This window comes from Phoxinus phoxinus, assembly GCF_949152265.1.
Source record: "Phoxinus phoxinus genome assembly, chromosome: 21".
Taxonomy (NCBI): domain Eukaryota; kingdom Metazoa; phylum Chordata; class Actinopteri; order Cypriniformes; family Leuciscidae; genus Phoxinus; species Phoxinus phoxinus.
In genome coordinates this window covers 17,767,728-17,792,719 of record NC_136896.1, presented here as the reverse complement: position 1 = coordinate 17,792,719, position 24,992 = coordinate 17,767,728, and the positions used below count along the sequence as shown (strand labels likewise).

Sequence of the window (24,992 nt, the reverse complement as noted above, 5' to 3'; positions counted from 1 at the left end):
GCGACTGAGAAAGATCAGACACAATTATTTGTTATATTTAACAAATAAGCCATTATATCCATAATCCAACAAGCAAACCATGGTCTTAACAGCAACTAACACACAGGCAGAACCAGGTATCTGGTTATTATTACTAGGGTAATTATTACTTATTATTATTATCCGGTTACAGGACGCATAAAGACGGTTTACAACGCAAAATAATTTCCAGAGAGGCTTGACTCACATAATTCTTGTTGAAAATGACAAATAACCCCTTTTTTAACCCTATTTATAACCACTTGAGCAATAAACGTATCCAATTCTTACCATCTCATGATTTTCCCTTTATAGAGTTTGGCCCATGTATTAATTCAAACTCAAAATGAATGTTTCAAAATTCCATTTTCTGCTCCCTATTTGTTAATTTACATTACATTTTGCTAACTCTGTGACACATTAGTTATTATAAGAATCTTGAAGATTCTTCTCCTAAACACCCAATCAAATTACAAACGCAAATGGCCTGCTAGACTTAATTTGTTTTTAATTTAATTAGCAATGTTAAAGACAAGTAAACGGTTTGCCCAGGAAAATAAAAGATCAAAAATCAAATGCACATTGGGTTCAAAAGACAAAGAATATGTTGAAGCGTGTGTGAGCAATATTTTATGGCTCATTGGTGAGGAATCCAGGCAAATTATTGCTCCACATTTCATCATACTACATGCATCATTTTGCTTGGGAAAATTATGATGACTCGTTTCTCTTCAGACTAAATCATTAACAGATTGAAAAAGTCAGAGCCCCCCCCCCCCCCCCCCTCCCTAAAAGTAGTGGAGACAAAAATCAGGCAGTTAAAATGAGGGAATGGTACCCTGAGATTAGTGCAGTCAAGGCCCTTAGGTATTTGCGTATTCTGAAATGGGAGCTTTGGTGTGGGTTAAAAGATCCCAATCTTGTTTATGCTTTTCAAAAGTCAAACCACTGTAATCAGATCCACATTGAAGAAAATAAACTGAACTTGGAAAATAAAACAGTCAGCTCACCGGCCAACTTCATATTGCGTCACTGGGCTGAAGTTTTTTTTTTGCCTGAAATGGTCTCTGAACTGAAAGCCTGAATTGAAGTATGTGTTGCATTATTATAAAAGGTAATATTTACTGCCTTATAAAGCATAATTATTAACCATTCGATCACTAAAAATGATACAATATGTAGTAAGGCCTAAAAATGACTCCCATAGCAATTCATTATCTTTTTGCACTAGAAAATTCAGTTAGTTTTAAAAAGAAATTTCACTTATTTTGTGTATATTGAGTGAAAGTGAGAACTGCAAGTGATACCAATGGATATCAAAGGCAAAATTACACACGCGCACACACACAACTTCCTTTTAAAAATTCCTGAAAACAATTCACAAAGTAGCAGCCTCATAGTATGCCTTGATAAATGACGCCACCTTGAGGACAAAGAACAAAAAAGCAGTCAGATCATACTACACAGTACAATCTGACCACACCATTTTTGAAAACACCTGGCCACAAACAAAAAGCGCATGATAAAAAAATAAAATAAAAAAAAACACAAAATACCATTGGAACATCTCAGTAGCTTCACTAAACCTGCTCACAGCAAACTGTGCAGCTGAGGGATTCTGTTTCACAGTACCTTTTTGTAAAATAAATAAATACAAAAAAGCCTTCAAGTAAAGAGAGATATAAATAGATATTTTCAATGTTTTGCTGATACTGAAGAATTTCCCCTCTTCATCTGTCACCTGAGATCCAGAACTGTCGTTTTCGAGTCTTTCACCACAATGTGCTTGCAAATCTGCAAATAGAAAAGACCATTTTTCACTTCTCTAATGGTGTTTCACTTTTGATGTCAACACTCACAACAGAAGGCATATACAGTACAGATGCTGATTTTCATATTTCACAGTTGAAATAAATGGTTCTTACAGTGAACAGAGGGGGGTCTTTAGAGTGGGGGTGAAAACCTTTCAATCTGCATCCGGCCACTTCTCCCATTCCAGCACTGGTTAGACGGAACACTCCCGTGCTGAAGCAGAAAAAAATATCTCAATGCTGAATACACAGACAGACAACATCACAACACTTCCATCAAGAGGTGCATACATTTTTTTTGTCATCCTACATGGTTGCTTAAGAAATTAAAAGCTACACAATTAACTGTTAAAACTGTTGCCAAACATGTACTGTAACACACATGCTAGAAACATAATAATTACTGCAATTAAGATCCAATCATAGACTCTTAAAGGAGAACTCCGGTCTATTTTAACATTGAGCTCATTTTTTTTTGTAAATTTGGAGTGCTGTCAATACAGAGAACAACGACAAAAAACGGTGTTGCCTACACTGTGTTATCCTCTTTTTAAAATTTGCACCCTGTTGACTTCAATGGGGCAAGTTTTAAACTTAACCAGTTCTTTATATATTCTAATTATATAGATCAGTGGTCTTAACATCCTTAATGTGTCATACAAGTGCCCAGCCATGTTAGATGATTCCTTCAGAGTGAACACGAGTGAATCTGACTGCAGTAGATGTGAAAGATATGAATAAAAATGATGTTATATCAGCCAGTCTGTATTTATATCATACCTGTATTTACATCCTGTTTTCGATCGAAGTCCAAAGTAGTCGATTGTCGAGTTCACGCGTGTGATCATAGGTAACTAAACCTATGCGCGTGAACTCGACAATCGACTACTTTGGACTTTGATCGAAAACAGGATGTAAATACAGGTATTTGCGCTGGCTGATATAACATAATTTTTTATTCATATCTTTCACATCTACTGCAGTCAGATTCACCCGTGTTCACTCTGAAGGAATCATCTAACATGACTGGGCACTTGTAGTGACACATCAAGGATGTTAAGAGGCTAAAAGCCGGTTTAAAACATGCCCCATTGAAGTCAACAGGGTGCAAATTTTAAAAAGAGGATAACGGTGTAGGCAACACCGATTTTTGGCGTTGTTCTCTGTATTGACAGCACTCCAAATTTACTAAAAAATGAGCTCAATGTTAAAATTGACCGGAGTTCTCCTTTAAGCATTTGCCTATTTGAATCCAAACAGCAACTTTCTTTTGGCTGGGCAGTCTAAAATATACATGAAAAATGTATAAACGAAATTCATATTTAAATTATACATTTTATTTTGTAGTATGCATATGTATATCTATCTATCTATCTATCTATCTATCTATCTATCTATCTATCTATCTATCTATCTATCTATCTATCTATCATCTAATTTCTTCTTTACATTGCAGCAATCTGGACATTAAAAATGTTACTGCATCCAATTTTACTGCAGAAGACAAACAATATATAGGATATATTTGCATGGTGCAGTTCAATGAGTCTAACGGGAGGAATTAATTGAATTTATTTGCTTTGAATAAATGTTGGTCTTTAACGACAAGAGTACTGAAATGATTCATGGAGGTTTAAATGTATCACTTTTCAAAAAATCAAAAATCTATTGTTAAAAAACACATTAAATGGCATTGATTTGCAGTAGAGCTTTATAGGCAGTGGATGGAAAAAGCCTTGAGGTTGTGTGAACACAATGCAGGGTGTGGGAGTTTTGTGAGTGTTATACTCACTCATTATGTTTAGGTGCGCAAACAATAGCGATGGCCTCAGGTAGCATGAGCTGATAAGAGCTGTGTGTGTGTAGATCCACGCTGGAGAGGAAGGCCGTCTGTGTCGGGTGTGTCTGGGAGTTAAACATGTAAATATTCATATAAACACCATTTAGAATTATTCTCCTTATTCTCATGCAGCCATATATGAATTCACCATGCAAAATGAACAGCAGGTGACTTATGGGCCAGATTTACTAAACAGGGCAAATTAGCGTGAGATTGCAATCCCATAAAAGCAGAGATGGGAGTGCAAAGTTCTGCGGGTGATCTTTGGATGTAACTTTTGTACTCAAAATTAATGATTTAAATAATGAGTCAATACATCTATCCTTCCAAAACGTGTTTTTGTCTTATCCTGATTCACAATGGTAAGCCTACAAGTGTTTATATTTAAGGACAGACTGGATGATTTTCTCTGGGAATTGCATACATCTATCACTCGCCTGTGTGTGCCTCGCCATATCCGTAAACAGAGAAAAGTTGCTCCGTCTACTTTGACGTGCGTATGGTGTGGGAGTGGCATAGCTTAGTTGTCACATGAACATCAAGAAAGGTTGACATGGAGAACGCTAAATCTCAAATCTCCGGGAAATCACTAGTTTAAAGAAAAAAACTGATGAAAGTCTGTTAGAAAAAAAGAGATTTGTAATTCGCCCTCATTCCCATAGTACCCGCTTTAAACGTCTTGCGGCTTAAAATGCACTTGGCTTCATTGCCGTCACTGTTGCCACCTATCTCCGAAACCAGTCATTTTCGAGCCATTGAGAGTTAAATCTGCACTTCCCATTTTGCTCGAATATGCCCGCTCTCTTCTCCCAAGCGACTCACCCTCTCCGACTCTCTGGTGAAGCGCGCACTGTGACGTACGTAAAAAAAGACGCAAACGTCAAGTTGCAAACTTTGTACTACCAAAGACAGCCTAAAAAGCGTATAGCTCTGTAATGTTTTATTAGAAATGACCAGGCCCATACAAAATCTGCAGATTTTTTTTTTACCATTTTCATGAGAGAAATCGTCTCGGTTACTAATGTAACCCTCTGAAGGAGGGAACGGGAGACGTAACGTCGACGTGAGCGGGTGATAGGGAACTGCATAATTGGATTAAACAAACAAAACAAAACAAAAAAGTGTTAGAGTAAATAGATAAATGGAGGTTGTGCTCGTATTGCTATATAATAAAATCGTCCAAAATATGATGGCTACTAAATTCTGTGGAAACCTGTGGCGCTTTCTGCAGGTTCAGATTCTGTGTGGGTCTGACAGCAAGATTTTCACCTGCATGACAATAAGCGAGAGCCACAAAACGAGAGACACTCACATGGATCCAGCCCAGGGTCAGGAGGTTATGATGGTCCTGGAAACTGAACAGCTCTTCCACGTTCTCCATGTCACAGTAGTCAGGACCGGCGGACTGCTTGGGGACAATCACATGGGTCAGCACAAACTCATTGTGCGTCTGCGGGACAACAAAACACAGATTTCAGTTTGTCTATTAACACACTGCATATCAGGCCGACACAGCATCCCACAATTATAGCGTGTCCTCTGACACAAGTTGAATGAGGTGAACAATTCATTCTCTACGGGAGCTGAGCAGCAGATTCACATAGAAGATTTTTGGATTGAAAGAGAGGTGAAAAGTAAGAGATAAAAGTGTAAAAAGAGGATAAACTTTAGACAAAATAGGGTCGAAGCCAGTCACTGTAGCATACAGTAGATGGATTGCAAGTGGCTGGTAAATAAGAAACTGAAATACTGTAAAGCCCATGAATAGTGAGAGTATTGCGTGTGGTGAACGTATGAGGAAGTCCACATCCACACCTAGTATTTACAAAGATTGTGCAACACCTAAGCTCCCATTTTCAAAGTGAACGAGAAAGACTGTATGCAAAAAATATTCATAATTGACTTAACACTCATCAAATCTTATTCACGCTCACTTCCAGGGAAGGATCATTATGATTCAGGAAATTCAGCTTTCGTCACTGAAGGAACAAAAGAATCTCACACCTACAGAGAGGAGGTTCAGTTGAGGCCTTACCAGTTTTCCACAGAGAACGCCACATGTCTCAATTCCTCTCGCCGTGTTGCTGTCAGCCAGCAAAAGGAACCTGTAAGTCAGGTCTCGTGGGATTAAAACCCGCCTCAGACCTTCCACACGCTGACCTAGAAACACACAGGAACAAACTCAGTCTAGCACTGCTAATAACACAAGCGTTTAATCATGTTCAGTGAGACAAAATTTGTATCATCCTGAAGGGGTTTATTTTGCATTAATGACTGTCTGATTGCACATTATCATGTTTGTTGATGAATGAATACACCGTTTAAAATGTCGGGCTCAGCAAGTTTTCTTATTTTTAATAGTTTTAAGCAAGGATGCATACAACGGATCAAAAGTGTCAGAAAAATATATTTATACAAAAGACTTGCATTTCAAAATAAATGCTGTTCTTTTAAACATTATGTATACATTTAAAAAGGTTGTGGTCTTGGAGATCACAGTTTTCCCAAAAATATTAAGCACCAAATCAGCATATTAGAGCAAGACTTGAAGGATCATGTGACATGGAGGAGTGAAGAATGGCTTGGCTTCTGAAAAATTATTTTTGCCATCACAAGAATAAATTAAGGCAGCTTCTATTTACACGAAGGGTGTATTCACAACAGGAAAGTCCGCTAGTTCACTTGCTTTGGTCCGGACCAAATACAATGTTGATTTTTTTTGTTTGGTACGGTTCGCTTTCACACTGGCCTTTTTGCAAGTGAACCAAAATTTGTAAACAAAACCACATGTGTGCTAAAGTCATCCATTCATTGGACAGACAATCTCAAGCAGGGAAAAGCAGGAAGTACAAAAACAGGCAATTTATGGAGATCTTTCGTAGTGCAATTTTTATTCTTTTACTGATTTGGTGTTATCAGCTACTAACGCAATATGAAGAAACTTATAAGCATCATATAACACAATGTCATCTATTCGATGTAGTAATTAAGATTTTGCGAAGACGATGTGCTGTAAGACGGTTCTGGCGGAGAAAGCATGCTCTTCACTGATAAAGTTCTAACATTATTCAAAACAAGTGAACAGTCAGTAATAAATTAAGAACAAATACACAAATTACAAGCAGAGGTGAATATGAAATATCAAAGTTACAAAGTCTAATTCCGGTACAGAAATTAATAATTAAGCTATTAATTGTAAAATGTAAAATGTTGAAATTAAATATATAGTTTCATCTTTGTTCAAGCTGTATTTAGTTGTTTTATTAACATTGACACAGACAACAGTAGGAATATTGGGTTTCTTCTCAGACCGAGAAAAAAATTACAAACAACTGGTTTATTTTTCAACTATGACAAAACCGAGAGAATACTTGCAGAGCATTTAAGACGAGTTCATCTTAAGGAAAAGCAAAAGAGGAATCAATTCGGTGTTCGAGTGCTATAACGCGCCTCTCTCTGCGTGCGGTTGTGGTCACGGATAACGCGCGAGTCCCGATTTTCGCCCCTTCTTCTGCGTTTAAACTTGTTTGAATGTGTAAATTGGCAAGACAAAACCCATCCAAATGATAACTTTCAGTCTATGATGGTTAACCCTTATGTGCTGTTGGGGCTGTTTTCAGCCACTATGGGGTATTTTTGAGTCTTATTTTGGCCATAACTTTTTCCGTGTTTCAGCAAATGGAATGATTTTTGGTGACAAAGCTTATTTTTACACATATTTTAGGAAAATGCTTTGAAAATTTTCAAAAACTTAACAGTACACTCTGGGCAAATTCACTACCCTTTCGTTATGTTCGTGGCTGAAAACAGCCACTACTTTAAACTGCTGTAAAAATTGATCAGATAAATATTTTTTTGCCATTTTTTTTCATAAATCTATTAATCAACATCAGTCCTGTTCAAAACTACTAAATGTTTTTAAAAAAATCAAGATTTTAACTCTTTAATTGCCAAATTCATAAATTATGACACTGATTTGGGAGGGGAAAAAACACAAAATTACTTATTTTCAATATAAAATGTGATTGTGGACTGGATTTTTTTTTACCTTTTATCACAGTCTTGGACATGTCAAAGATTAGAAACAACATTGGTTTTGATGCATTGTTAGTTTTTGTGCAGCATCAGATTTTAACTTTTTCTCCCTCATTTACTGTTCGTGGCTGTTTTTGCCCCATTGACTTCCATTATAACCACATTTTTTGATTGCAAAGCCATGACACCATAAAATCATGCATTTTTGATTGTTGGTGGTTTTCCCTGTTGGGAAGAGGTAAAATTTGTAATTTTTACTGTTGATAACCAGGTGGCACCATTAACCCTTTAGATAGGCCTGTGCAAAAAAAAGCTTAGTTTCTGGCTTTTACATGGAGTTATATGGAGTATAATAGCATAATAAAGTGTGTGTGTGTGTGTGTGTGTGTGTGTGTGTGTGTGTGTGTGTGTGTGTGTGTGTGTGTGTGTGTGTGTGTGTGTGTGTGTGTGTGAGAGAGAGAACTCACCTTGATGCGTCTGAGAAAATCAAAATATGCACCTCAGAACTACATGGAGTAAACAAAAACAAAGTAAGTGTATTTATGCATCTGCCTTTTGATAATGAGAAATGCAGACTAAACAAAAACAAAGCAAGTGGATTTGAACACTTGCATGCAAGCCTGCTGGTCATTTGATGGTGAGAAGAGCAGCAAGCAACATGAGAAAGGGCTTGACTTGTAGTGAAGTTTTAGAGATGATTCTGCAGCCTGACCCGTCCAGCGAGCAGCAGGATGTATTGTCTTCTCCCTCTGACACCACAGACTCAGGAGAGGCAGATCCTGATTTGGATGTGGCACCCTCATCATCCTCTCTAGCTTCCACTGAAGGCGAGGAGGATTCGGAGGATCCTGGGTCTGGGTGGATTGGGAGAAACGGCGAAGTGTGGTTTTCCACCAACGCGGAGACAACTCCCTTTCTTCAGCCTGCCAGAGGCGTGACTCCAGGGCCGACGAGATGATTGACCTCATTGTCAGCATGACCAACCTCCAAAACGCAGAGCTCTGCTGATTTCTTGAATCTTGAGAGGGACATGGTGGCTCTAAAAATCGCACGACCACTGCGATCATCCCACAGGCAACGTGTGGACTCCCCTCTGGACCTGTAGACGCCGGCCAAAATCAGTAGCCCCATGTATGCACGGAGATCTGTGGAGTCCACCCCGGTCCAGTTTCTCATTGTGCGGCGCCCGTAAAAAACAGATTGAACACAGAATCGATGTTATGGACCCTTGCGATGGCATAGCGCGTCGGCCATGAAGTCACGCCTCTGGCAGGCTGAAGAAAGGGAGTTGTCTCCGCGTTGGTGGAAAACCACACTTCGCCGTTTCTCCCAATCCACCCAGACCCAGGATCCTCCGAATCCTCCTCGCCTTCAGTGGAAGCTAGAGAGGATGATGAGGGTGCCACATCCAAATCAGGATCTGCCTCTCCTGAGTCTGTGGTGTCAGAGGGAGAAGACAATACATCCTGCAGCTCGCTGGAGGGGTCGGGCTGCATGATCATCTCTAAAACTTCACTACAAGTCAAGCCTTTTCTCATGTTGCCTGCTCTTCTCACCATCAAATGACCAGCAGGCTTGCATGCAAGTGTTCAAATCCACTTGCTTTGTTTTTGTTTAGTCTGCATTTCTCATTATCAAAAGGCAGATGCATAAATACACTTACTTTGTTTTTGTTTACTCCATGTAGTTCTGAGGTGCATATTTTGATTTTCTCAGACGCATCAAGGTGAGTTCTCTCTCTCTCACACACACACACACACACACACACACACACACACACACACTTTATTATGCTATTATACTCCATATAACTCCATGTAAAAGCCAGAAACTAAGCTTTTTTTTGCACAGGCCTATCTAAAGGGTTAATGGTGCCACCTGGTTATCAACAGTAAAAATTACAAATGTTACCTCTTCCCAACAGGGAAAACCACCAACAATCAAAAATGCATGATTTTATGGTGTCATGGCTTTGCAATCAAAAAATGTGGTTATAATGGAAGTCAATGGGGCAAAAACAGCCACGAACAGTAAATGAGGGAGAAAAAGTAAAAATCTGATGCTGCACAAAAACTAACAATGCATCAAAACCAATGTTGTTTCTAATCTTTGACATGTCCAAGACTGTGATAAAAGGTAAAAAAAAATCCAGTCCACAATCACATTTTATATTGAAAATGAGTAATTTTGTGTTTTTTCCCCTCCCAAATCAGTGACATAATTTATGAATTTGGCAATTAAAGAGTTAAAATCTTGATTTTTTTTAAAACATTTAGTAGTTTTGAACAGGACTGATGTTGATTAATAGATTTATGCAAAAAAAATGGCAAAAAATATTTATCTGATCAATTTTTACAGCAGTTTAAAGTAGTGGCTGTTTTCAGCCACGAACATAACGAAAGGATGGGAATTTGAACAATGCACAAGGGTTAAATTTTGTAGTTATTCTGCGAATGACATGCGTGCCGAACAGTGGGGCAGCTGGTCCGTATCACAGATCAACTGCGATCCGTTGCACCACTACGTACGTATAGGCATTTTATCACCCCAAATTACATAGGAAAAATCTGACCCTGTCAAAAAAGGTGCAGTGCTTTCTGCAATTGGGTCGGTTCATGTTCACACCGTAAACGAACCGTACCAGAGTTCGTTTGGAACCGTACCGAGACCACCTCTTCAGCTGGGTCTCGGTTCGGTTGTTTGGTCCGCACCCGAGTGCGATTGCTGTATTCACGCCTGCCCAAAAGATCCGCACCAAAGGGCGACATTTGAAAAACTTGAGTTCGATTCAATCGAACCAAACAAGGCAGGTGTGAATACACCCCAAGTGAAAATAGCAATAGCTTCTATTTACACCATGTAAAAATAGTATTCTATTCTTAGTGATATGCTATTTACACTACGTGAAAATAAAGATAGAGAGAGAGCAGTATTTTCTTTGCAACAAGTGTAAATAGTAGTTAGATAATAACATAGAGTGTAAATGATATGTAAATGGCACACTATGACAATAAAGCCCTCCCTACACCTACACCTACCCCTACCCGATAAACACTTTATTATTAAATAACCTTTAGCACTTAATTCCAGTTTTCACATATTTTCTTCATATTTATTGAAAATAAATGCCTTTCCAATCTGATATGTGATGGGGAAAAAGGAAGCAGAACGAGTTCGGCAAAAGGCGGATTCGAACTCTGGTTTCGAACTCACGTCAAAATGATCTACGTCGCACCTTACACCCTACGCCACTGAGGTGGACGAATTACTGGTGTTTTTTGTACTTCTGTCTAGCCAAACCAAACATTGGTGGGTGGAATTACTGTAAATAGCTTCTACCAACAAGGCAGACTATTTGCACTTGGTGTAAATAGACACTCTGATAAACTAATCATATTCAAATATTACATTGCATTAAATTTTTTACATTGCAATAATATTTCAGATTAATGTTTACTGTATTTTTGATCAAATAAATGTAGCCTTGAGAGATTTCAAAACCATAAAAGAAAAAAAAAATCATGCTGACCACAAACGTGTAAATAAATGAACATTAATTGATTATATGAGAACATAAACAGAGCAGTGGTCAAATATGCAGTTTAACAGACAATCCATTAAAAACAATCCCACAACTGACTAAAGAGAGCTGTGTAATAAAATCACAAAATGAATAAGCAAATACGAGCTAAATGAGGGCACTCACTCTGTACAGCTGCTAAGGTGGCTGCTGGTTTGGGGATGGGGGCCGCTGGTTTGTTACGATTGGGGTCAAGGCGTACATGGTTTCTCGGGGTCTGGGATAAGCAGGACCCGTCGGTTTGTTCAGGCACTTTGGGGACAGCCTCATCCCTGCGACTGGCCATCTCCTGTCTACGCAGTTGATCCTCGAAGAAGCGAAACTGTTCGGACTCGATTTGCATCTTCCTGAGCTGTGCCACACGTTGCCGTTCCTCCTCCATCAAAGACATCTTCTGCAACCGTTCACCACACGTATCAACAGCCATGGCTTGAGTCTGCACAAATATCCACAAACACATTATGACTGATATTCACGACAACGAAGTGAATCTGAAATTTGATTAACAGGCGTTTAATCGGCTGTGATAAAAGTGCTCAGTCTAATGTACCTGACTCTTCAGATATTCACTGTGTTCTTTGCTGTATTTCTCATGGAGAAGTCTCTTCAATTGGTCCTTTCGTGGAAAAGCAACCTCCTGTAATTTCTGAACATAATGAACAGATAATGGAACAAACATTAGGGGTTGTGTTACAGACAGCGAGAACCAGATCAATATGTGCCAGCTAAAGCTTTCAGGGACATAATGATTTTTCTAAAGCTAGGAATAGAGACACACACTAACTACTCATCTTTTTTGTATTTAAGGACCATCACGAAACATTTGATCATTAGGTTAAAGACCTAAAATGTGTGTGGCTTTTAGTCACTGTCGGCTACAATTTAAGCTATTTATATGCTAGTGGACAAAACAACTCTTTTGCAGATACTTAGCTAAATTTAGACAAATTTTCTACAAACCAAAAACATTGATGACTCATGTTGCACTAAAGATTTTGGTTCAATAAAAGACTTTTTAGCAATACCACTAGCAACAGACTACAGTAGCAATCGCAAGTAGATTATCATGGTTAATGGTTTTGACGTAAACATCAGGGTATTGAAACAAGTTCCTAGATATGTCCCATGTTTTAACATCCTTTTTCAATAGGAAGACAATTGTTCGTCAAGCCATTTCATGGATGGAGTATTTAAATATCCCAGTGAACTGATAAATGAACATAAGAGGTCCATCAGGCACAAAACGACAGAGACAAAATGCATTTTAACATCCATAAAGTAATAAAAAATACTTAAATCAGAAATTTGTCGAAATTTGAAACATCAGGTGACAAGGAACAACCTTTTGACTGAAGTCATTTTCATGTCAACATGTTGAAATGAAAGCAGAACATGTGCCTACAGAGGGCAAACCCACCATGTGAGCAGCTGGGAGCCTGACAGGGCCAAGGTAATTGAGCATGATGCTAATCAGATTTATAGTGGGCTGAGCGCCACAGGGCTCCATCAGTTCCTGTGAGTAACATGCCAAGGGCTTACCTTCATTATCACTTGCTTCTCAGGGACGTTGCACTGCTGATAGTCCCTGTGACTGGGGAGTTTCTCAACAAATAAACTGCACAGGAGTGAAATAGGAAAATAGAGCTGAGGATTGATGGCCGTGAATTACACAATGCATATTATGGCAGAAGATATGTGGAAAAATTAAATTAAAGACACAAGACAAAAAAAAAGGCAAAAAAAAAAGGCTGTAACCCTACATCGGAAAATCGATTTTGAAAATGAATTGATGGAAACTAAATCAAATAAATTATATTAAATAAAAACATACGTGATGAACTTATTGTAGAGGACAAAGGCATTCTCCAGACTGCCCTCCTCTAGATAAACAGCTGCCATACGCTCCATCTCCACACCAGAGCGAAAGTAGCGTCTCGGGGCGATGTCTTCATTTATTTCAATGTTATAGCCCATTTTACTGAGGGCCCGTACACGCTCCACTGCCGGCAGAGTGACGTCAGTGTGATCCGGCTCGGCCGCTAACTTCTTCTGCAAACGGAGAGGACAACAAAAACCATAATAACACAAGTCTTGAGGAACCCTCTGCGAACCATGAGACCACGGTGATGTAATGGACAAGCGTTTTTATGTTACGTTTTTTATCAGCAACGAAAGCCTACTATTGCTGATGGAGACATATAGTGATGTTTTTTTTTGGGACAATTTAGCCCTCTAATTTCAATACTTTTTAGGATTATTTTGTGTCCTGCTCATCTTTTTAGAAAGTGTCAATCTGGTGAGCCACTTTATAGCTCTGCCAAGTAAAATTGCTCTAGATAGACAAACTGAACCAGCATCTGTCCCAGTACGCCAGCGACACAGGGAATTTGGTCCCAAAGACATCACAGGGCTCCGACACACACAACATAAGCTCTGTTCATCACCCAGCTAGTGCGAACCGGAACACACGGCAGCGCCCACGCGGAGTTCGCTTCCAGCTCCCATACTAATGACTAAACAGAGCCTCTGTTTTAGGGTCACTGGAAAGAGTGGGCGTCTAATCAACATGCAGCAGGACACCAATGGACACCAACAAGCCTGCCAAGCTGTTACAGACTTGCTGGACATGACAGCTTGCTTGACTTTTGAACAGTATGCAGTACACCAAATTAAAAGTCTCTGGGGATTCTGGGTGGCCAGAATAAGAAGACTATTTTGATCACGCATTCACGAAGAGGGGAAGCGAAGTGTGAAGGGGGCTACATCCGCTCTTCCCTCTCGCCCACTCCAGGATGGAGGGATCTGAATGACGGAGCAGCTGCAATGGGAATACTAATGGGAGTGAGTCAGAGGAAGCCATTCTGTCCCTGCGACCCACCTCCGAGTGATATCAGCTGTCCCCCACCACCCTCCCTCCCTCAACGCCACTCACCAGTGTGCTGAAACTGAAGCCCTGGTCCATGGTGAGTTTACGACGTTGCTTTGCAGGCTTCGATCTTCCCTATGCATCCATCTGTCATCTCCCAAGATGATTCCAAGCTGAGGAGCAAGAAACATCATATCTGGCATCACAGCAGTGCTATTAAGAGGCCACTGGGTCGATACCGCCTGAGTCTTTTTGTTTTCAGTTACTCAACACTGGATTTGGCTACAACTCCATGCCTTAGAATTCCTAGCTTATTCTTCCTAATCTATTAACACGGTTACCGTGCCCTGTGCATTTCCATGGGGATTATCGAATATAATTCAGCGTCCCGGTCCAAATAACACGGTTATTCGTTCCAGAATCTGTGCTACAGTTGCTATGACAGCTTGTTACCATGCAGCAAAATATGGTGACTCATGGATATCTTCAGCTGCGAAAAAAAATCCTTGGTGTGCTTTTTCACTTAGCACAAAGATAGGTAGATTGGACAGATTCTCTCTCCAACACACTTTGAAAGCTGAGAGTGCAGTCACAATGCCATCCATTTGCAAATTAACAAATGGAAAAGGTAAAGTCCACAGAAGAAAATATTCAGATTAATGCTACCATGGAAACTTAAACTAGAATGCACTGTTAAAATTAGAGCGCAAGAGATGTGACCGATTTAACACTTGAGCAATCTCTGTTAATCAGGGCCTTGTATAATGCAAATTTGCATTTGATTAGCTAGATCATTTGAACATAATATATAAGGTGTATAATGTTCACATTTTTTTTGTAACCTTATTAAAGAGCAATTTCACATTTGCTCATCAAATAAAACATTCAGTATTCCATAATGAATCAGCAATTGTCTGGATGCTCATGTCTTTAACAATACTAGCAAAGGGATTTTAGGGATTGTTCAAATAAAAATGACAATGTCGTCATCACTTACTCATCCTCAAGTTGTTCCAAACCTGTATGAGTTTCTTCCTTCTATAAAACACAAAAGAAGATATTATGAAGAATGTTGGCAAAACAGTTGACGGAAGCTATTGACTTCAATTGAAGAGGAAAAAAATACTATGGAAGTCTGGTTCCCAACATTCTTCTAAATATCTTCTTTTGTGTTCAACAGAAGATAGAAACTCATACAGGTTTGGAACAACATGAGGGTGAGTAAATGATGACAACATTTACATTTTTGGATGAACTATCCCTTTGAGATAAGATTTAGGGTTTTAAGAATAGAAAAATGAATGTGTTTTGTGGAAGTCTAAACAGACATTATATGGTTAAAACAGAAGCATTGAAGGAGGGATGAGCAGTTCTTCAACATATTTTAAGAGCAAAGTAAATTAATTAAAACCACATGTCTACATCTGCAAACATGTTTGGATTAGGTATTAAAATACAATTACTATGTCTCACATCAACGCATACAATATTTGACTATTAGAATATAAACATGACAACTATTTGTGTTCTTTGTCTAGCTATCAGTTATACTATGCCTGAAATGTATGATGTCAAAGTTCATGAATAACTCATCCCTGACCAGTAACGTTATATGAATAAGTTAGGCTGTTGTGTATTTGTTATTAGATACACCATGTACACAGTGAGAACTGTATGTAAACGTATTACACTAACGTAACTTTATTTTATTACTTTATTACTTTTTAATATCCTCTAAATCACGACTTGTCTTTAACTATGTAACTTTGCTTTTCTCCATCACTAAAAAGTTCTGATACAAATGCATTTTTATATGATCAACATCTAATGTGCTCAAACCTGGAGCTCCTCCAAGACAAAATCAATAATGTTAAGATGACAAAACAATCGAACTATAGGCTAATCAAGCATATCAAATATAGCTACGAATGACATTGATTTTGTCAATGATATTTTTCCAAACTGACAAGATTGCAACAATTTAATTTAAACAGTAATATTACTCAAAACAGTAATAATCATATGTCTAATTTAGTAGCATCAACAAATAATGTATAACTAAATACAATAAAATCCTCACCTGCAGGTGAATGGCTGTTGTGATCCCATGCTCCACATTCCTATAATCGTCACATGTGGCACATGCTAGAATTCAGCGCGAAAACAGTCAACTCGCGTAAATAAAAGAGCAGGTTTTTATTATTGTCTAAAACTCTCGGTCTTTTGCCTTTGTGCCTCATGAAAGCTTTGTTCTTTTTGGCATATACGCGCAGGACTAAAATGGCTGATTGCTGTCTTTCTGAGCGAATAACCCTTCGATGTCAGATGGTTCGCCCGGAGCTCTGTGAGTGTGTGTGTGTGAGTCAGATAAATGCCGCTGAAGCAGCTGTGCTGTGAATGGCTGCGTTTCAAAACCTCACGAGCCCTATCGAGACAACATCCGGTTTCTCGAGATCCTTCCTATTGCCCAAAACGATATATCTAGTTCACTATGAGAAGCAAATGTGACAGATAGGGGTGGGAATGACTGGACGAATGTATTCGATGCATATCAGTCATTTATTTACAGCTGACAGGCTACCATTATTCATTTTATTATTATCAAGCATTGCGCGATTATGGAGTCCACGATCATTAATTTACATTCTATAGAGAGTGTATGGGACAGGCTCTTTTAATGGTTATTAAAACGTAGGCTATTTTGTCAAATATTACGATAAAAAGAAAAAAAAGAAAAAAGACATTGTTTGTTTGTATTTTTATCCACCAGATGGGGCACAACGTACCCCTCCAAATCGCCAAATTGCATCTGCGCAGGAGGTCTAGGCTACTGATATGCATTAAACAAAGTTGGCTATAGGCTCTCCTTTTAAATCAATTTAGCTATACTATCAAAGCCCGTCTCTGCAGCAGTTGAGTAAAAAAACCAAAACGATTTAATCGTAAAAAAACGTGTCATGACAAGCCATATGAGCTTGTTTTTTTTTTTTTTTTGTAAAGTTTCTTATGGGCAGATACGGATTTCTTTTGGATTATCTATCTATCTATCTATCTATCTATCTATCTATCTATCTATCTATCTATCTATCTATCTATCTATCTATCTATCTATCTGTCTACACTGTAAAAAAATTCCTGTAGAAATTACAGGAATTTACTGGCAAAAAAGTTGCCAATAAAGTCCTGTAAAAATGTTGGTAATTGCTGTAAAATTGATTACAGTATAATACTGTAAATCAATTTACAGGTAATTGTTGTATATAAAATACAGTAATTAGTAGGTTTTTTTACAGTAACATTGAATTAAACTTGTATTTTATTTTACAGCAATATTTTGTAATTTCACTAAAGTACAGTATTTACCTGGCAATAAAGTTGCCAATAAAATCCTGTAATTATATTTTACAGCATTTTTTTGTAATTTCACTAAAGTACAATATTTACCTGGCAAAAAAATTGCCAATAAAATCCTGTAAATACCCCCAACATTCAAGAAGATGCTGTAATAGTTTAACATTTAAAAAGCTGAAAAGAATCATTTTAACAGTAAACTATACTCTATTATTTACCATTATATTGATGTAAATGCATTAAAATACACATAAAAAAAAAAAACAGAAAGTCAAAGCTGTTGTTGAAAAATATTTATTAAAATAATAAGCAAATACTGCAAGACAGGTAACAACAATTTTACTTTTCAAGTACAGAAAATATTTTCAAAATCAGTCACAAAATAACTACAAATAACTTGTAAGACTTAAAAGCAAGATTCTGGGTTCAATAAAAGTTAAAGGAAAAATGCATCCAAAAATTCAAATTCTGTCATCATTCTGTTTACTCACCCTCAATGTGTTCCAAACCTGTATTAGTTTCTTTCTTCTGTTGAACACAGATGATATTTTAAAGAATTTTGGTAACCAGACAATTGAAAGTAAATGGCTACAATCAACTGTTTGGTTACCAACGTTCTTCAAAATATCTTCTTTTGTGTTCAGCTGAAGAAAGAATCTCATACAGGTTTAGAACAACAAGGGGGTAAGTAAATGATGACGGAATTTAAATTTTTTGGGTGAACTATCCCTTTAAAGGATTAGTTCACTTTAAAAAAAAACTTTTGCTGATAATTTACTCACCCCGATGTCATCCAAGATGTCCATGTCTTTCTTTCTTCAGTCGAAAAGAAATTAAGGTTTTTGATGAACACATTTCTCCATATAATGGACGTCAATGGGCCCCAAACGGTTCAAGGTCCAAATGACAGTGTCAGTGCCGCTTCAAAGGGCATTAAACGATACCAGACGATGAATACGGGTCTTATCTAGCGAAACGTTCGGTCATTTAAAAAATAAATAAAAAAGTTTAAGTTTTATAAGCACAAACGCTCACCTTGCTCGGTTCTGTGATGCGCGTTCGTGACGTCACGTAATACGCAATTACGCTGAAAAGGGCACGCTTGACGTACCGAGTGTTTACAAATGTGCGGAAGGAGGACCATATAGACATATTCAAATGTCTTTGTGTCAGTTTATCGTTTAAAATGCCCATTTCGTGTGCGTATCCTGGGTGTTGTAATATTAAAAAGCCTAAAAGAAAATTTTCGTCAGGACAGAAATGTTTTACTTTTCATAGAAGCGTGACCTTTTCAACATAACTGCGTATTATGTGACGTCACGAACGCGCATCCCAGAACAGAGCAAGGCGAGCATTTGTGCTTATAAAACTTAGACTTTTTTATTTATTTTTGAAATGACCGAGAGTTTCGCTAGATAAGACCCGTATTCATCGTCTGGTATCGTTTAAAGCGGCACTGACACTGTCATTTGGACCTTGAACCGTTTGGGGACCATTGACGTCCATTATATGGAGAAATATTTTCATAAAAAAACCTTAATTTCTTTTCGACTGAAGAAAGAAAGACATGGACATCTTGGATGACATCGGGGTGAGTAAATTATCAGCAAAAGTTTTTTTAAAAGTTAACTAATCCTTTAAGCTCAATCAACAGAATGGCATTATGTTTAACTCACATCTGTTAAAACAAACATTTCTGCTCTTTTTGTTTACAGTGCTGGTCAGAATTATTTGCCCCCTTGGTAAATATGATCAAAGATGGCTGTAAAAAATAAATCTGCATTGTTAATCCTTTTGATATTATATTTTAAAAATGTGCAAAAATGTAACCTTGCATTGAAGTAAAATAATTGAAAGTGGGGGGGAAATCACATTATGAAATAAATGTTTTTTCTCCAAAACACGTTGGGAACAATTATTTGCCCCTTTTATTAAATATGTTTCGCAACCTCCTTTTCCCAAGATACCAGCTCTGAGTCTTCTCCTATAATGCCTGATGAGTTTGGAGAACACCTGACAAGAGATCAGAGACCATTCCTCTGTACAGAATCTCTCCAGATCCTGCAGATTCCCAGATCCATGTTGGTGCTTTTCAGTTCAGTCCACTCATTTTCTATAGGGTTCAGGCCAGGGACTGGGATGGCCATTGCAGATCTTGGTTTTGTGCTCAGTGACCCATTTTTGTTTTGATTTTGATATTTGTTTTTGGATCATGACATCAAACATGGCCCGTTATAAGATTTATAGCACAGTCTGTTAGGTTTAGATTTTTTATCTGTTGGTATTTGATCCAATCCATGATGCCATGTCTCTGAACAAGATGTCCAGGACCTCTGGCTGAAAATTAGGCCCACAGCATTAAAGATACAGCAGAGTATTTCATTTTTATCCTTGTGTGCACTAAACCCATCTTAAGTGTTTGCTGCCAAAAAAGCAAATTTTTTTTGTTTCATCTGACCATAGAACGTTTGAAAAGTACCTGACACGACTGGAACGTCAAACGGGACGGGTTCTATGGTCAGATGAGACCTAACAGACTGTGCTAGAAATCTTATAACGGGCCATGTTTGATGTCATGATCCAAAAACAAATATCAAAATCAAAACAAAAATGGGTCACTGAGCACAAAACCAAGATCTGCAATGGCCATCCCAGTCCCTGGCCTGAACACTATAGAAAATGAGTGGACTGAACTGAAAAGCACCAACATGGATCTGGGAATCTGCAGGATCTGGAGAGATTCTGTACAGAGGAATGGTCTCTGATCTCTTGTCAGGTGTTCTCCAAACTCATCAGGCATTATAGGAGAAGACTCAGAGCTGGTATCTTGGGAAAAGGAGGTTGCAAACATATTTAATAAAAGGGGCAAATAATTGTTCCCAACGTGTTTTGGAGAAAAAACATTTATTTCATAATGTGATTTCCCCCCCACTTTCAATTATTTTACTTCGATGAAAGGTAACATTTTTGCAAATGTTTTAAATATAATATCAAAAGGATTAACAATGCAGATTTATTTTTTACAGCCATCTTTGATCATATTTACCAAGGGGGCAAATAATTCTGACCAGCACTGTACATTTGACAACTTACATGCTTAACCACTCAAAGTCCATTAGTCTTCTGAGAAGAGTAGACACATGAGGATTGACTGTTGTTCCTCTTCTCTGAGGTCTTTCCACTTGTTTTGACTGTCTTGGTACCAGTGGATGGGTTGATTCCAACAAAACATCTGCACAAAAATCAGTCAGAAAAACACAAGCAGAAGCTTTAGGAGCATGACATGTGCAGACTAATGAAAATATACCACTTTACAATAAGCATTCGCTGCACTACTAATCTATTATAAAGGGTTAGTTCACCCCAAAATGACATTTCTGTCATTAATTAACTACTGACCTTTCATTTTCAGGAACACACTTTAAGATGTTTTTGATCAAATCGGAGAGGTTTCTGAACCACACATAGACCACAACGTCATTACAACTTTCAAGGCCCAGAAAGGTAGTAAACACATCATTAAAATAGTCCATGTAACTCCAGTGGATTTACCATAATGTTATGAAGTGATGAGAATACTTTTTGTTCTAACGTAGAACCTGGAAGCGCTGCACTGTGTTTACTTAATTAACAGCGTCAGAGACTGACACAGAAGAGAAGAGATTGTTGAATAAAGTCATTATTTTGGGGGGGTTTTGCACACAAAAAGTATTATCGTGGCTTCATAACATTAAGATTGATCCACTGTAGTCACATGGTCTATTTTAACAATGTCTTAACTGCGTTTCTGGACCTTGAAAGTTGCAATGATTTTGCTGCCTATGTGTGGTTCAGAAACCTATAGGATTTCATCAAAAACATCTTAATTTTGTGTTCCCGAAAATGAACAAAGGTCAGTAGTTAATTAATGACAGAAATGTAATTTTTGGGTGAACTAATCCTTTAAAATATACACATTTATATAAAGTAAACTGTTACCTTTGAACAAATTCAAGTGTGCAGGATGCCTTGTGCTGGTACACCAGATTAAAGTTGTAGTAAGTTGCCAACAAAGCAGCAAATCCAGCCATAAAATTGGGGTGTGGATTCATAACCACTTGCCCCTTAATACTCAGCATCCACTGGGTTGCAGTGAGAATTTCACCTAAAAATAATACATATAAGAAACACTTTATAAAAATGTATGCTAAAATACAACAGGCAAAATGTATTAAGTACCAGTAATTTAAAGATTTTGAGAACCTACATTACCTAAGACAGTCAGTCTCGTATCAGCTGCTGTTGCTGACATCTACAAGAAACAAAATTAAAAGGAAACAATTGTAAATGTAATTAAATGCAGTATGAGAACAAAATATAACCCCACAACAAAATCTGGCAAATCAGTGTTGTGTCTATTTGGTCAAATCTGGTACCTTTACCAGACTTTTGATAACCTGTAAAGTCTCTAAATAGATGAGACTTAAAAGCTGCAAATTTTGTAAATGCACGGGAACAGTCAGGTGGCCTACACCATATACCATAGACCTTTCATATGCTGCTTAGTAAAACCTACAATGGTATTGCTTTCATGTTGACAATTTACAGTAATACATTTCTCATTTAGATTTAGGTTCAAGTTATATTAAGAAAACGATAACTATGGGAACTTTGAACAGAAAATAAAATGAACTTTCAAATCTTTTGCCAGTCATTTTGAATTTAGTTATGACGCAGGGATTTGTTAAACACTGTTTCAAAACTGGTGAAATAAATGAGAAAATGGCAGCATCCAACAAAGATTGCAACAATGTTAATATCATATAGCCTATTCTAATGTTTTTAGTCAAGAAAGCTAACTGCACGTGCGTATAGTTTTGTCTCACCAACACTTCATTGGATTTGTCTTGTCTGCCAAACTGCAACTGCTCTAAAAACACTCTCTTGTGAGCAAATGCGAATAAAACTGTAACAAACTGCAGCATTTGTCCATAACATTTACGATGGTTTTACCTTGTAACAGTTCAGCTTCGTCTCTCACCACTGTAATGGCGCGCGCCGTCGCGATGCCTCGCCTGCAACAAGAAATTTAAAATTAAAGACACAAAATAAACGTAACGTTTCGGGGGAAAAAATATTGGAATCTAACACTTTACATCCCACTAAATGTCCTGATAACACGCAGTTGTTAACAAGTCGATATTAATTGCGTCTGACATTGTTATATGGACGTATCCAACGATGTTAATATCATATTCTAATGTTTTTCGTCAAGAAACTAACTGTAGGCTACGTGCGTATAGTTTTGTCTCACCAACACTTCAGTGGATTTGTCTTGTCTGCCAAACTGCAAATGCTCTAAAAAAATACTATCTAGAGCAAATGCGAATAAAACTATAACAAACAAACTGCAGCATTTGTCCATAACATTTACGATGGTTTTACCTTGTAACAGTTCAGCTTCGTCTCACCACTGTAATGGCGCGCGCCGTCGCGATTCTATGCCTCGCCTGCAACAAGAAATTTAAAATTAAAGACACATTCCTTTACTAAATAAACGTATAGTTTCGGCTGGGAAAAGTATTGGAATCAAACACTTTACATCCCACTAAATGTCCTGATAACACGCAGTTGTTAACAAGTCGATAGAATTAATTGCATCTGACACTATGTTATGAATTATATTCAAAATATGAATCGCAAACAGCATTAAGTAATACAGTAGATTGTAATATTTATGGACGTAAATTTAAGTTAACTTACCAAAAATGTAGTGCCTTTTCTCTTCAACTCTTCTTGCCCTGCAGCTGCTCCAGTCCACCAGTTTTCAAACATTCAGCCCGCGCAATCCCATAATGCCACACCACAGTAAATTGTTGTAAAACGTATGAAATACAGTGAAAACACCTCTTACCTGTAAATCAATTTACAGTTGACAGGGAAATATACTGTTAACAACTGTAATACTCTTTTTGACCCATAATGCATTGCGAATTACAGTAATAACTTGTTAAATGATAAAACAATAAATTTCTGTAGAATTTTGCTGTAGAATCTACAGCAATTTGTTACAGTGTATCTATCTATCTATCTATCTATCTATCTATCTATCTGTCAGAATTAAATGAGTTCTTTCTTTAAGAAGTGTCTTTAGCCCTCCTACCTTAAGTGAACATATGCTAATATTATCATAGGCCTGATTTTGTTATTTTATTTAGATTTTTTAAATTGTGATAGTTGAATAGTTAACTTTTTCATATTTTTGCCAAAGGCAAAGTGATCTGAATAAAATGTTATCCTAAATGTATAATCAGATTCCTGTGATAAGTATAAGTTGTGGTTTGCCAAGTAATTAGAAACTATGGATGCATTATGAGTAGGCCAAAAACAGGAGATCGAGCTATTAAAACTGTTTTTCTCACATTTTCTCAAAATCCTTAGTTCAACTTTTCAAAGAATTTTTGTCAATTAACAAATCAGTGCCATCAGAATGATAAGTCCTTGTGTCATTGTTCAAGATAGTCAAAATGCTTAGTCATATAACAGTGTACTCTGTCAGTATTTTCAGATGAAAACTATGGCTTAAATTTTTATGAAAACGATTGAAAATTCAAAAGACTGCACTTGTATGGCACATATACATTTTAATAGTACAAATTTACACATTAGCCTACTCTATTGATTGCAAGAGACTGTAGGCTTCAGTTACACATTTACCGTATAATGTAAAATGCAAGTGGACAAATAGTCTATAGGCCTACTAATATAACAATATAGTACAGTATGAACCTTGTCTGATTAAATATTCTAAACATCTGAATGACTGAGGACACGGTTGTTCTCCCAACATTCAGCTGTACCTTTTGACCCACCTCATAAGGTCATGATTGAGAACATTATTTCCCTTATTTCATCAGAAACATGTCTACAATCTTGGCCTTTTATACCTCATTTGCCTCTGTACCCTTTCACCACACATTCTTACTCTTCTTCTTCCCAGATGTTGGCCCAGTTTTTTCCCTTGTTGCTCTTCCATTGTCAGAATTTGTAACTGTGTTGTGCTCTCTTTATATGCTTGCCAAAGGAAGCTTCACATGCACATCTGAGCTCTTTTATTGAACTGGTTCGTCATTGGTTGATCTACATTTCCCCTCATTAGTGAAATTCTAAATTCTCCTCTGCATATCAACAATTCAGGTCACATTTAAAATTATTATTATTTTTATTTATTTTTTAGAAAATATAAGTATTTGAAACATGTCTATTTAACCATTTTGATTTTAGCCTAATGACTTATGCAAGGAGCTAGTTTTTAGGGGTATGTATGCCCAATATATTTTGATCAACATGACATAAGCAATCGATAATATAAAACATCAGACAAGTGTAGGCCACATAATTAATTGCATGGATGTATTAAAGCATTTGCAATTTGTTCAAAAGAACGAGAAATTGCTTTTATGATGCGCACAAGTGACGTGGAGGTTGAACAAGTGAGCATTTCAGATCGAG

General features: G+C 37.4%; 2 protein-coding genes across 4 annotated transcripts; both read right to left on the bottom strand.

The window, feature by feature from the left end:
* Positions 1-503: 503 nt before the first annotated feature.
* On the bottom strand, positions 504-16,603 carry stambpl1 (STAM binding protein-like 1). 3 transcript variants are annotated; one of them, XM_079596133.1, is made up of 12 exons: positions 16,231-16,534; positions 15,148-15,188; positions 14,217-14,323; positions 13,116-13,333; positions 12,824-12,899; positions 11,835-11,930; positions 11,411-11,720; positions 5,705-5,829; positions 4,982-5,119; positions 3,622-3,734; positions 1,944-2,043; positions 504-1,812 (listed from the first exon to the last, which is right to left on the bottom strand). In XM_079596133.1, exons 3-12 carry the CDS (start codon positions 14,244-14,246, stop codon positions 1,756-1,758), a joined length of 1,263 nt encoding a protein of 420 aa, XP_079452259.1. In that variant the 5' UTR covers positions 14,247-14,323; positions 15,148-15,188; positions 16,231-16,534; the 3' UTR covers positions 504-1,755. The 3 variants fall into 3 exon arrangements, with proteins under 3 accessions (XP_079452259.1, XP_079452258.1, XP_079452260.1); XM_079596132.1 differs by lacking the exon at positions 15,148-15,188 and having other exon boundaries at positions 16,231-16,600; XM_079596134.1 differs by lacking the exons at positions 14,217-14,323; positions 15,148-15,188 and having other exon boundaries at positions 511-1,812; positions 16,231-16,603.
* Positions 16,604-20,253: 3,650 nt separating this feature from the next.
* LOC306989943 (uncharacterized protein) lies at positions 20,254-23,105 on the bottom strand. The gene is made up of 5 exons (XM_079596056.1): positions 22,926-23,105; positions 22,494-22,555; positions 21,753-21,792; positions 21,480-21,645; positions 20,254-20,733 (listed from the first exon to the last, which is right to left on the bottom strand). The coding sequence occupies exons 3-5, from the start codon at positions 21,790-21,792 to the stop codon at positions 20,607-20,609; spliced, it is 333 nt and encodes a 110-aa protein (XP_079452182.1). The 5' UTR covers positions 22,494-22,555; positions 22,926-23,105; the 3' UTR covers positions 20,254-20,606.
* Between the last annotated feature and the right edge of the window lie 1,887 nt (positions 23,106-24,992).

Coding starts and splice junctions, on each gene's coding strand:
- stambpl1 (XM_079596132.1), bottom strand. CDS start 14,246: ATGGACCAGGGCTTCAGTTTCAGCACACTG. Junction 11,931..12,823: donor AGAAGCAAGTGATAATGAAG/GTAAGCCCTTGG, acceptor CATTATGTTCAG/AAATTACAGGAGGTTGCTTT. Junction 11,721..11,834: donor GTGAATATCTGAAGAGTCAG/GTACATTAGACT, acceptor ATATTTGTGCAG/ACTCAAGCCATGGCTGTTGA.
- LOC306989943 (XM_079596056.1), bottom strand. CDS start 21,792: ATGTCAGCAACAGCAGCTGATACGAGACTGACTGTCTTAG. Junction 21,646..21,752: donor TACGAGACTGACTGTCTTAG/GTAATGTAGGTT, acceptor TATTATTTTTAG/GTGAAATTCTCACTGCAACC. Junction 20,734..21,479: donor ACACTTGAATTTGTTCAAAG/GTAACAGTTTAC, acceptor ATTTTTGTGCAG/ATGTTTTGTTGGAATCAACC.